The 13008-nt window shown below is 35.4% G+C and overlaps 1 protein-coding gene across 1 annotated transcript in view; it reads left to right on the top strand.

Moving 5' to 3' along the window:
* Nucleotides 1-8353, top strand: part of PTPRD (protein tyrosine phosphatase receptor type D) — a 366236-nt gene extending 357883 nt beyond the window's left edge. The window contains exons 31-32 of the mRNA XM_083884531.1: nucleotides 1836-1971; nucleotides 4372-8353. Of these exons, the coding sequence (XP_083740657.1) occupies nucleotides 1836-1971; nucleotides 4372-4440 (205 nt within the window). The 3' untranslated portion in view covers nucleotides 4441-8353. The remainder of the gene's footprint in view (nucleotides 1-1835; nucleotides 1972-4371) is intronic.
* Nucleotides 8354-13008: the final 4655 nt, after the last annotated feature.

The raw sequence follows: 13008 nt of genomic DNA, 5'->3' as shown, positions 1-13008 counted from the left end.
TAAGGGGAACAGGATCAATTTCCTACAGGCTTTTCTCAAGACATTACACTTGATGACCAGTTAAGATTTGCAAGCAGTGAGATCTTTCCATATTAGTGTCTCATCCTCATTAAGTAGTGTCTGCAGATACTTGCTGATTTTTTAAGTACACAAGACAACAGATAAATTTCTTCCTCTTCCTGGAAAATTCTGAGCAATTTTTTTAAATAACAAAGATTTGTCTAACGTATGAGACCAGAAATCCATACAGATGTAGTGGGGGGAGGGGGGGGGGGGGGAGGTTTCAGGCGGGGGTTTGGATTGGGTTGTTTTGTTGGGGTTTTTTTGTTTGGTTTTTTTTTAGTATTTAAATGGCAGAGCAGGGAACAAGGAGAATGTAAAATGGTAATCTGCCTTCATTCTACTGGTCATTTTCTGGGCTACTAGTTTAGATCGCACTGTCATCATGTCTGTTAAGTTCTCAAGGTCGTTCTAATAGGCAGGTTCCAGGGTTTTTGAGAATGCTTTTGAATTACTAAATGTCTAATTTACCTCATCAGGTACCTTACACTACGATTGCCTTAGATATCCAGAACTGTTGTTATCCCATATAGATAAATCATCACTGACAATATGATATTCTATCAAGTGGTGTGTCAGTTGTCCTTTGGCTTCAGCAATCTGAAGGCACACAGCCCATGCAAATTGATAAATCCAGCTGCATATGTCTAATACCCCTAGAAGTGCACTGACCTAGACCAAACACTGCAATCATGCAGTTTGAACTTTCCATTTCCATACTATTTTTGTGAATTTGCTGGATTTCTGTCATAGTTCATATGAGCATTCAAGCATTCTTCAGGATTTCCCTGTTCATGCAGTTCCATTCATCTGTCTGGTGAATAGGCCTCATAAATATTCAGCTTCTCAAGGTTACCTGGCTTGAGAAAACCTTGTGAAATTATTAGCATCAACAGTGAGAAGACAATGTGCTTAGTTTCCACCCATAGAAGTTCAGACTTAGAAAATCTTTTTTTTCTGTGTAGTTACCTCTCTCTTTTTCAAAGGATAATCCTCATGGATAAGTGATAGATGATAAGTTTAATTTAAAAAGCTGACAGCTATTGGCTCTATTGATGGCAAGAATTTCCATCGCATCTTGAGGGTTAAAGCTACTAGCAGAAACCCAGGACAGACCTGAGAGCAAGCAAGCCATATATACTCAAAGAAGCCTTTTAAGACTAATGTGGACAAACTTGGTAAATGCGTATCAGCATTGGATAGCAAAGATCCAGCAAAGACTGCCAGACTTGAATAAGACCTGAAATTAGATTTTTGTCTGTCCATTATTTGAATTGGAGCATGGATGAACAAGTTCAATATTAAATGAACTTCCATACTTCTAACTCAAAGTAGAAGGTAAAATAACACAGTGAAGATGTACCAAACAGGATATATACATGATGAACTAAAGTAAAACAAGCAGTAAAATGCATTTTGGCTCCATTTTCTCTTGTCAGTTCCAATGTATGTTATTGGCAATAAATGTTAACATTTGCCTTCACTATGCACTGATTATTCTCTATCTGGATGAACAAACCAGGTCACTTTGCAAGGAAGACTGGAGAGCCAGGATGTGCTCAGTAGATGTAAAGTTAGCTTGAGTGCAATTACTCTTTTGAATGCAATGTAGTAATTTGCTGTGGAATTTTGCTTAGTGAGCCTTTCCCCATATAGAAATTTGTATACATATGGTGTGTTGTAACCACAAAGAATTTGTCAGCCAATTCTTTCAGCATTAACTGTCAATTAACATTTGTTTTTTCCTTTTATTTTCTCTTCATTCTTTTCAACAGTGCAGGTGTTGGAAGGACTGGAGTATTCATAACCCTGAGCATTGTGTTAGAAAGAATGAGATATGAAGGTGTTGTGGACATCTTTCAGACTGTCAAAATGTTAAGGACACAGCGGCCAGCCATGGTACAGACAGAGGTGAGCGGAACAGTATCCATATGTAATGGTGGTGGAAAAGAAGTGGTATTTACGCAAGCAAAAAAATGCACAGATCAAGACTGTTTAAAACATGCTTACTGGTGCATCTGAAGTCATATATTGGCCCTGTGACTACTGGGTAAAATCTGCCATAAAGATATTGCAAGCATTGTTTCCTGTTACTGCAGTAGTTACTGCAAGATGAGGAAGAAAAAAAATCATTTCAATACTGGATTCTAAATTATAGTAGTTGAGAAAATCCGTTTGTGAAGCATCACACTTTTTTTTTTTGGATCCTTGTTCCGTGGCAGAAATGTGTGGTAATAAAGAAGCAGGCAAATTGTTTCTGCAGTTGGACCCACTGATCCTGAAAGCAAGGTCTTGATCATGTCTTCAGACTGACACTTCACTATTTTCATGGTTTTTTTAACTTTGTGTCACCAAGCAAGTGGCTCTTTGGCCTGAAAATCATAATGGTAAATCCAGCATTCAGGAAAACTATAGTGTAAATAATTTCTATGCTAGTAAGTGTGGCATAGTGAAATAAAAAAAGGGATAAGTAGTACCTGGGCCTGTAATCATGGAACTCTATCATGTCATAAAGAATGCTTAAACATTATCATTTAATGTTATGCTTAATTTTTGCCCTAATTTCTGAGCTGAAGACCTGGGCTAAGTCAGAGTCAATACGTTAGGAGAACCAACAAAATGGGCAAAAGAAGGGAAACATTTTAGATCACACATTTGTTTAGTGTAACTTGATTGACACTGGCCTTTAAATTAAGTCTGTGAAATTTAAAATCATTCCCCAGAGTATGCTATTTTGCACAAGAAAATTAAACTTGTTCAGTAGAAGCTGGGTAGTTTTACTTTTAAAAAGACAACTTCATAAAAACTTATATGAAAAATACAGATATTTGTTTTTAATCTTGTCAGTTAGCCAAGTAAATCTCTGTGAGCATACTGAAGAGTTAATTCCATTTCTTTTCCATTACTATCATTCTTCTGGATAAGCAAAATGAAAAATGACTGCTTTCTGTCATTTTGGCTCCAAGAAGTAACTACAGTATACAGAAAACTATGCTTCTTTGAGCCTACCTGACAAATGCAGAGTTCAGTTCTGCAATATACGCTCCCTCCCCCTGCATTGACTTATTTCTGTATGCTAGCCTTCATCCTCACTGCTGAAAGCAGAAGTGTTCTGTATGGATTTCTTCCAGGATTCTGTGGCAAACAAATCTCTGATTGAGTGTTATAAACTGCCAGGAAATCTAGTCCTTACTAAACAAAGCACTTCCATGTGGACCACACGTACACTTAAAATTCAGGCTTATGTGTAATGTATTCTGCCACTGTTCTAACTATTACAGCTGACAGAAATGAACTATTACTAATCACACCAGCTCAGTGAAGCAAGTATCTGATTAGTTTCCTGGTCTCCAAAAGAATTTTAATTGTGATCTTAACTGCAACCTGTGCAGTTACCACATAACACTATCAGAAAAATAAACAGACTTCTCTGGTATTTTTGAGCAATATCTTTTATGGTTTTTATTTTTCACTTTTTACCATTTAAGCCATGAATGGCAGTTGGAAATAAGTACACAGATGTGCCATTTTAATATAAGTGTGTAAGATAACAAATGTTCAAAAGGACTTCTTTATGGTGGTGAGAATAGCACAAAATTACAAATGTTCAATTAATTCATCAGTGATATAAGCAAATTTATCACCACACTAAACTTCTCTGCTTCCAGGTATAGGTTGAAATGAAGCCCATTTTATGCGAATAAGATCCTTTAGCTCCATATTTCTCTCTTAGGCCCTTTTCTTGCCACAGGCCAGGGTATCTTCACATCTTCATCAAAGCCTTTATTACTGAAAGGTTGGGATTCCCTTGCTTTCTTAACATGACTTTTAAACTTACAGTTTTCCATACAGCATTCCATATTAAGGCTATGATTGACCTTTTTACTTAATGTGCTGTGCTAGCTGTAGAATTCATTGTACATTTTGCTACTTATTTTGAAATACGTGGGGGAAGGCATCCTCACATGTTCCTATCAGAAAAAAAGCTTCATGCTGATATTGTCTTAGTCCAGAATAACAGACTGTCAGTAGTGGGTATATAGTCTCTTCACAAAAAGAAGCTGCATTCTGTGGAAAATGTTGTTGCATTAAACGAGTGTCTATCTTCATCTGTTTTAAACACATCTGTTTTAAGCACTCAGAGTGGTTTTCTGTTGATGTCAGCAAGTGAATATTGCTGAACCGTAGATGCCTCTGCAGTATATTTGTTTGTAGCTACCAAATGTTCACTATTATTTGAAAGAAACTAGAAACCAACCAATAAGCTGACTTTTTTATGCTTTTTTTTTTTTTCTATTTTTCTTTCTCTAGGATCAATACCAGTTCTGCTATCGAGCCGCACTGGAGTATCTGGGCAGCTTTGATCACTATGCAACATAAAAACCCATTGTGGATTTTTATTGCAGGCCCTTTAAGATCCAGAGAGCCGCTTCTGAGCCATACAATGTGCTTTAGAAGTACTTCTTAACTCTTAGCTAAGGAGCAATTATTGGGGATATATAAAATAAAAAATGATTAAAAAAAAAACAAATGAACAAAAATATTGGGGATATATAAAACAAAAAAACCAACAAAAAAAAACCCCACCCAACAAGAAGTATTCCATGTGGACCAAGAATTCACAGTTTAATAACCTAACCATAATAAAAGAATTCTGACCACTGAGGCGTCTGAAGGATATCATTTACAGATACCTCAAGGGTTCAACATTGGTTGAAGTTAAAGGGAAGAGGAAATTAATCAGAAAGAGTGATCATCTTTTTCAGGATTACATGCTTTTGCAAAGAGGAGTTTTGAGAACTGCAGCTCAGTGCCAGATGTTTGTTGCAAGGTTGGGTTCTGGCTTCTCAAACAAAGCGGACTCTTTACTTCAACGTGACCCTTTCCCATCATACTGCTCATCATAACACTTTAGGGAAAATGTGGGAATGTTTAAAAAGAAAGTCTTTGATTTAGTTTTTTAGTATTGTAAAGATACTGCTGACCTGTGCTTCATTTTTAACTGTGTAAACTTTTTCCTTTTTTTAACAAGAGTTTATCATTCGATGAAGTGAATTTAAAAAAAGGTTGCATAACTGTTAATATTTTTGTTTTAAAATGTAGATTTTTTTTTTAAGCTGTAGAACTGTTATCTGTAATATTGTGCTGTAGAAATGTTAGATACTTTGAAAATTTGCACATTTTTGTGCAGTCCTACAGTACCACAGTCTTGTTAGATATTAATTTTGTAGTTTTATTTGGGGTTTTTTTCTTTAAGAAAATACTCATTGTTATCAGTTAAATCAAAATGGGGCTTTTTGGTTTCTTTTGGAATCAACAGGGAGGCGCAAAGTATAAAGATGCTGCTAGCACATACACACACCGCACACATAGGCACATGCACACTCACACCCTCTCTCTTTTATATATATATATATATATATATGTATTGCTGTCTACCCTTTTCTGACTCTGTATAGTTGCAGAGAATACAGATGGATTCAGATGCAGATTCACACATATGCACATAAACATATCGATCCTTACATACCTGGATTTATCAAAGCACTGGGGGCGTTTTTCCGCATACTGCAATTATATCAAACTACAATTTGATCATCTCTGCATTTTTAAGGTTCATAAAATTCTGTTTCATAGGGAAGTGAGGAATGCACATCATTGATATTTGAATGCCATCTCTATCCCAAATAATATTTCTATCCACATTTCACTTGAACACACACACATGCACACATACAGAGCACACACATGCACACACGCACACAGAGTATGTGATTTAGGCTTCAAGTGAAGTTCAATATTTGTAACACTATAGTGCAATAAGAAATCATATTATTAAATGTAGGAGGTGTGCATGTGGGAAAGGTCAGTGCATATCCCTTTAGGAGGGGAGAATGTTGTAATATACTAGGTATTAAGATGTTTTAAAATTGTATTCAATAGTATACTGTCTATAGTGTGCGCTATATAATTTACATTTATCGTATGTAACAGGGCAAAGCCAAACACACATTGCTCTGTGAAATCAAACGTTTTGTGGCATACAGCATTGTTTGGGGATGCTGGGGTTTATTTTAATTTTACATTTAGAGTGCCTTATATTTGATGCCTATTTTGAATAGTATTTCTTTAAGTTAGCCTTCATTTGTACTTAGTTTAGTTTGTTTCTATCTCTGTTGTTCTTTTCAAACATGTTAATACATGTATCAATCAATTTTGAAAAATACGCATTTCCAGTTTCTAATCAAGTATGGATGGTAATAAATGATAACCCAAAATACATAGGTAGTCAAGGCCCTTTATCTTTCCGTATTTCTAATAACAGAATAGACCACAAATTGGAAATCTATTCCTGGTTGGCTTTTCAAACCCACTTTGTTACTGGTTATAGTCTTATCTGTCATTGCCAAGATGTAGCAGCACAGTAGCAGTAGTTGATATCAGCAGTGCTTATGCATTTTTTTTTCTTCTTTTTCTTTTTTTTTTTTTTTTCTCCTTCAAATTTATTTTGGTCCAAGTCCTGCTCATTCGCTTGTGTCAACAGATTGCTAAAGGTTCATGTAAGGCTAGCAAGACTGAGTCCACATGAGATATTGGAGATTGACAGATTTTATTCCAGGAAAAAGGAAAATCCTCTGAATAGCACAAAGTACTTTTTGAGACTCTAGAATGCCATTTACATTGACCTTGGTCACTATATGTTCTGCCATTGTCAGTACATCAGCATCAAAGAATGCTTTCTTTGGGGTTTCAAATAGGAACATTGCTGTGGCTTCTCAATGTGGCTTCTACCTTTTTTGTTCTTCTTCCAATTTTTCCACTCCTATGAGGAAAAAAAAGAAAAAAAAAAAAAAAAGACCAAACTCCAGCAGTATATTTGAGCACTTTTATAATGAAAAAAAAAAAAAAAAAAAAACCAAACCAAAAAAATTCAAACAGAAAAATAAATATATATATATATATATGGAATAGAAGTATTATAGAAGGCTACCTCAGAGTGAGATTCTATAACTTACATCTGAACCAGAGGAGAATATGCACATGCTTCTTTCTCTTCTTCTTTCTTGATTTATATGTTGAAATAATTATTGAAGTGCCCAGTTATGTAGTGTGGTCATGTTCTTCAACTCAAATACAGGAAATCAGAAATACAAACAAAGTGTCATTTTGAAAACCTAGACAAAGGAAGGTTCCTGCACACTGGATCTGTACAAAGATCAGTGCATTTTCCCTAGCAGACTGTCCTGCAAGCTCCAACAAAAATTAGGGAGTAAAAGAAATACAAAAAAGCAGAGCCAATTTCTGAGAAAAACTGTTTTACAACTAAATACTCCTTTCAGGTTTTATGTTTCTTATGATTCCTCTTGGCATCATTGATGTGCATTCCACTTTCTGTATTCTAATATATGCATTATACAGTTAATTTAAATTGTGAGCATCTTTGTCTACATACATCATACATTTCCAAGCTTAAAATCGTTTTCATCAGCATAACCAGTACGGTGCTATTATTTACATCTGTATGTGTAGTTATGTCTAATTTTGTAATTAGTTGCAATGGGGAAAAAACCACAAAATATATAAAAATGATTTATACAGCAGTTTAATTTAGCTCTTTTTAAAAAAGGTATTTGAGTGGTTAGATAGCAGAGAAGATGGCTGGGGGAAAGAGTGACCCTCTAAGGAGATTTGCACTTTCTATATATACCTTTGTACTATGCACTGCCCTATTGATTCTACACCCAATAATAACTTGAACCCATCTGTAAGAAATTGCTTACAAAATCCATTTGTATGTATTTAAAAGACACAGAACATGTAAAAAGGAAAAAAAATGCAACTGGTTTTTTTTTTCCTTTCCCATTTTTCTTTATGTTTCTTTTTCTTTTTTTTTTTTTTCTTCTTTTCTTTTTTTTTTTTTTTCCTTGGTGCCCTGATACTCCACAGATATCAGAAGGCTGCAGGTCTCATTATAACCATCCATTATGTGGCTTTGCCATTCAAGCTTGGAGTGTCTTTACAAAGATAATAAAAACTTGTGTTCTTTGCTCTTGTTTTGGATGCATAGACTGAAAAACTTTAAAAAATTACCTTGTAAAATGGCTTGTTAAAAAAGATACAATTACCTCTAATTAGTAGTACGCGTAAATGTTTTACAGAATGAAAGGCGTGCTTTTTATTTTCTTACTTCGTTACATTGGTGGCAAAAGAAAGTCTGTATGAAAATCAGTTCTTTGCTGACACAAGTTCCATTTGTTACAGATGAATTCTAATAAAATGTCAGTGTTATGCAGCCCTGGTCTTCTTTCTTAAGCAGTACTTTTGAAATCAAAACTTGTTTGGTCCCTCTTGGTGATAAAGGAGTTTAATTGGAACTACAAAGCAGTCATTAATCTTCCTAACTAGCTGCTGGACAGTGGAAAATGCATTTTTAGGTTAGCAAATATATATCATCTTCAGCAGCAAGCTTCAAGCCGGCATATCCAAACCCTTTGGCATAAATTCTCATAGCTTCATGAGCTTAATTGAAATTATCACACTTTACATGCCTCTGGAGTTCTCCTTTGTGCTTTAGAAATGTATCACTACACTGAGAAAATAGATTTCTCTCCATTCATAGATGCAGCTGAAAGAGGGCAAAATATCCGCGCATTCGAGGTGAATTGTGAATTTTTAATTCCTGCAGATTTGGCAGCTCCCTGGGGTAAATCCAAAGTCACTTGTCAGAATTCAGTTACTGAAATTGTGGCAAGCTGTCATGACTTTTGACTGATTTCTGTTATGCGCTGTATATGCAGTGAGTGCAAATGTGAGTCTGAGATGCTACTATCCAAATACTGTGGTAAAGTTTTTAAACACATTGGAAAAGTTTTAGATGAATAAACACACCAGGTGTATTGAGGCAAGCTACAAGGGACATGGCATGGCAATCTACTCAAAGAAAACAACTCTTGCTCTGTCTGTTTTGAAAGAAGGCAGGTTCTGTCTCCAAAATTACTCTGTAAGGGAATACAGTCTGTTAGCAATTATATATTAAGTACATGTTAATTAAGCATTCTTTTTGCTGGAAGGATGTGCAAGACATTAACATTAGGGTGGTTTCTAAGAACGTGTATTGTTCTTGGCCTAATTTCCACTTTAAGATGGTGATAATAGTGTAAATGTGAAGCCTTGATATCCTTAAAGAGGCTCATTAATGTTTTTCCACTGACTTCTGTGGATTTTACAATTACTGCATTGCAGGCTGCCTTTGACTTGAACCTTTTTTGCGTAGTCTGTGCAAGGTGGTTTAGAGCTGTGTTATGTGAGGGTTTCTTTAACTATCTGAGTGGCTTTAGATGATACCCTTTAATGTCAGCATTGACTTCTCTGGATTTTCCTGTTCTGTGCATCTAGCATGGACCATAATAAAGTGTGAAAATGAGTATTGACAAAAATATCTGGCTGTGTATGGCTTAATAACTTTTAAGTTAATGGGGTTTTAGCAAAAGTAGTTGCAATTCATGATTAACACAGAAAAAAGATGTCACTTCAAGATCATTACTGTTCAGAAATGCTGTTGAGATGTGAAATTAACCCATCTCAAAGCAAAGCAATAGCTACAGACCTTCAAACAAAATCACATTTTCTATATTATACAGTTACTCGGACCAAATTCCCAGAATCTTTAGTGTTCATTCATTAGTTAGTATTCTCCAAATGGGTCTGTCTTGATTCTTGAGTAATAAGGGATTTCCATCTATAAATTTACTCATTGCCTGCTTCTCCCAGTCTCTGTAGACAGAAGCGGGACAGAAGTGAGCTATTGGTAATGTGATAAACAAAGTACTGAAAAAGTACTGATAAGGAATGTAGGAAAAGAAATTGTTCATTAGCTGATGCCCAGAAGAGTTCACTAACAACTGAATCTCTACCTAGTGATCCCTGAAAAATATCATAGGCATCACTGGTCAAAAAAGGAACAGGAAAAGAATCTTTCTATAATAGCTGTGTCTTTTTTAGGTCAGATGCAAACATGCCCCCTTTTTTCCCACTCTTAACCAGTTTTATAAGTTTAAATGATTTTTCACAGATTTTGGAAATTTGAGGAAAATAACCAGCAAATTTGCTGATGTGTAAGCCAACATACCAATGATAAGTCACTTCCTCTTCCCTAACACTTAACATGGGAAAAAAAAAAGATCTATCTTGCCCATGGAATTGCTGAATTCTATGAAATAGCTTTGCATTTTGAAACCTTGAAACATGACAGTTTTAAATAATGAAATTTCAACAACAGCACTGGATCAAATTGGCAAAAATGTCCACATAAGATACAGATTGATTTCAATACTACTTTCACTGTAAAAGAATATCTTTAAAGCAGTTTCAGAAGTTTGAAAGACTGGTATTTTTTCATTCTTTCACTTTGCATGGGGAAATAAAACACTGACAGGGCATGAAGCCATAGCAAATTTTCATCCAAAGACCTGTGGCAATTTTTTGTTTGTTTGTTTGTTTACTTATTTACTACATTTTGATTTGGGCTTTTTTGTTGTTGTTGTTTTTTGTTGTTGTTTTTCTTTTTTCTTAAGAATGGACTGTTAATGCAATGCTGCTGCAGCTGTTTGGAAAGTTACTCGATTAAAATCTAAAGGATTTGAATATCATAGCTATACTAATATTCAAGAGAATTTTCTCTTTACACTGTCCTGTGTTTTCAACAAGTTGGTTCTGTCCATTTGCTTATGAAGAGTACCATACTAGGATGCAAAATGTTTTTCTATCACTAATGCAATGAGTCGAAATGGAAGGAAACATCTGCTGACTAGCTTTCAGAGGAAAGCAGAATCATAACCTGCAAATGAGACATTGCAGTGAATAGAGATCATTTTGCATCTAGACTATAAATAGGATGCTTTTGAACCCAAAATGCATTCAGTGTGCTTCTGTCAGCAGAAGTCTTTATTATTGTAGTTGGAACAAGGAAAAAACCTTTCTTTGCCAGTAAAAGTACTTCATTGTATATTCAACAGCCTTATTGGATATAGAATGTAAATCTTTAAAGTCAAAACTTCCTTTTGGAAGGAAATGCCTTTCCTTCTCTCATACATGAAAATAAGAGAACAGAATATTAGATTTTCTTCATTGGAAGAAATTATTTGAAAACACATCAGTTTCTATACCTCTGGTCTTCAAAAATCCAGTTTGCTCTTAAATCTAAAGGAATTGTATGACCCGAGCATTCTGCTGTAGCAGGCAATTTACAAACACAGCATATTCTTATCCATGCAGTAAAAGAAAAGCAAAACATCATCTAGAAGCTCTAGGTAGGATTTTCAAGTTCCCAAGCCATATCAGCCTCATCATTGACAATAAATCCAAACCAACCAGCTTTCACTACCACTTCAAGGCATCTAGTTCAGGCATTGTGATACTCCAAATTAAGCACATCTAAACCACCAGGAACAGTGACTGATGTTGAGTACATGACTGAATACAGACGTCGCAAAACAGTCATCTTTAACTGGCAACAACAAAACTATGTGCTTCTTTTTCATACACAGAAAATTTTTATCAATTAACATCCTCTCACTAGTCCATACTTCCAAAGACTATTTTGTGTCCATTTCACATATTCATGCCTCCTGTTTGAATTCCTTGCATTCCATTTTTCCCATAAAAGTTTCTTATTCCATTTTCATCAAAAGTTTATTTATACTTGTTCTTTGATTGTTAGTCCCTCACAGTTTTAGAGAATTCCTCCCCAGTTTACAGCAGCTTGCAGAAAACTGGAAGATTGGGAAAAGTGGCAGACCCAAACCTACATACTCAGGTTAGAGGGAGAAATACATTCAGCCGCTGTAGAATATGGCTGCAGAACAAGTCTTATGTAGCAAGTAGCCATCTGAGCAGCCCATCAGCATGGTGAGGTGTATCGCTCTCTTAAATAAGGAAAAGATGAAATGTGGACTTCTATTTAAATCTAATATAGATATGGGAAACAATATTCCAAGTGGTATTTGGGGTGGTTTGAATTTGGTTCATTGTGGCTTGATGGTTGTAGGGCTTTTTTATAAAAGGCAATATTTATTCAAAATCAAAAGTTGATTTTTTTTCAGAAGTCTGGTTTTGTGTTTTGTCTGGTATTGAGTTTGTTTCCTTTATAGCAGCTCTTACAATACTTTGGTTTGGATTTGTGACTGAAGCAGTGTTGATAACACACCAAAGTTTTACTTTATAGCAAAATGGTGTTCAGGGTGTGGAGGTCATCGCTCCACCAACTATTAGTCTGGGGGATACATCAGAAGCTGGTAGAGAACACAACAGGGACAGATGACCAAAGGGAAATCCTATACCAAATAGTATTTTGTTCATCAATTAAAAAGGGGGTAAAGCAAGAAGAAAGTAGATATTCAGAGTTAGGCATTTGTCTTTCCAAGCAGCCATTGCATGTGATGCCTTGCTTTCCTAGAAATGGGGTAAATATCTGCCTGCTGATGGGAACCAGTAAATTAATTCCTTTGCTTTTGCATGCACCATCTAGTTTGCATATGAAACTGTCTTTATCTCAACCCATTTTTAATTTTACCTGTCTGATTCTCTTCCCATCCCATGAGGGCTGAAGTGAGCAAATGGCTGTATGGAATTTAACAGCTGCCTAAGATTAACCCACAGCATTTGGCTATAGATTTTATTGCCAATTGTAACTTCCAAGGCACATATTGACCAGAAATTTCAGATGATCTTCTTGGGGACGCAATTGTGGAGAAACTTTTTCTGCAGACTCTCTGCAGAAGCAGCAGAAAGAAAACAATGGTCAAGCACACGGGTTACAAAATGGGAAACAGAATGTTATTGTCTAAAAACTAGATAATAAGGTGCAAGGGATAAAAACTGCAACAAAGATATTAATCAGCTTTAACTGACTAAAGGTTAATTTTTGCACTATAAGTACAATTTTGTACT

The sequence above is a fragment of the Zosterops lateralis genome, assembly GCF_965231275.1.
Source record: "Zosterops lateralis genome assembly, chromosome: Z".
In the NCBI taxonomy this organism is placed as follows: Eukaryota; Metazoa; Chordata; class Aves; order Passeriformes; family Zosteropidae; genus Zosterops; species Zosterops lateralis.
The sequence above is the reverse complement of the archived record's forward strand: the minus strand, read 5'-3'. Positions and strand labels throughout refer to the sequence as shown.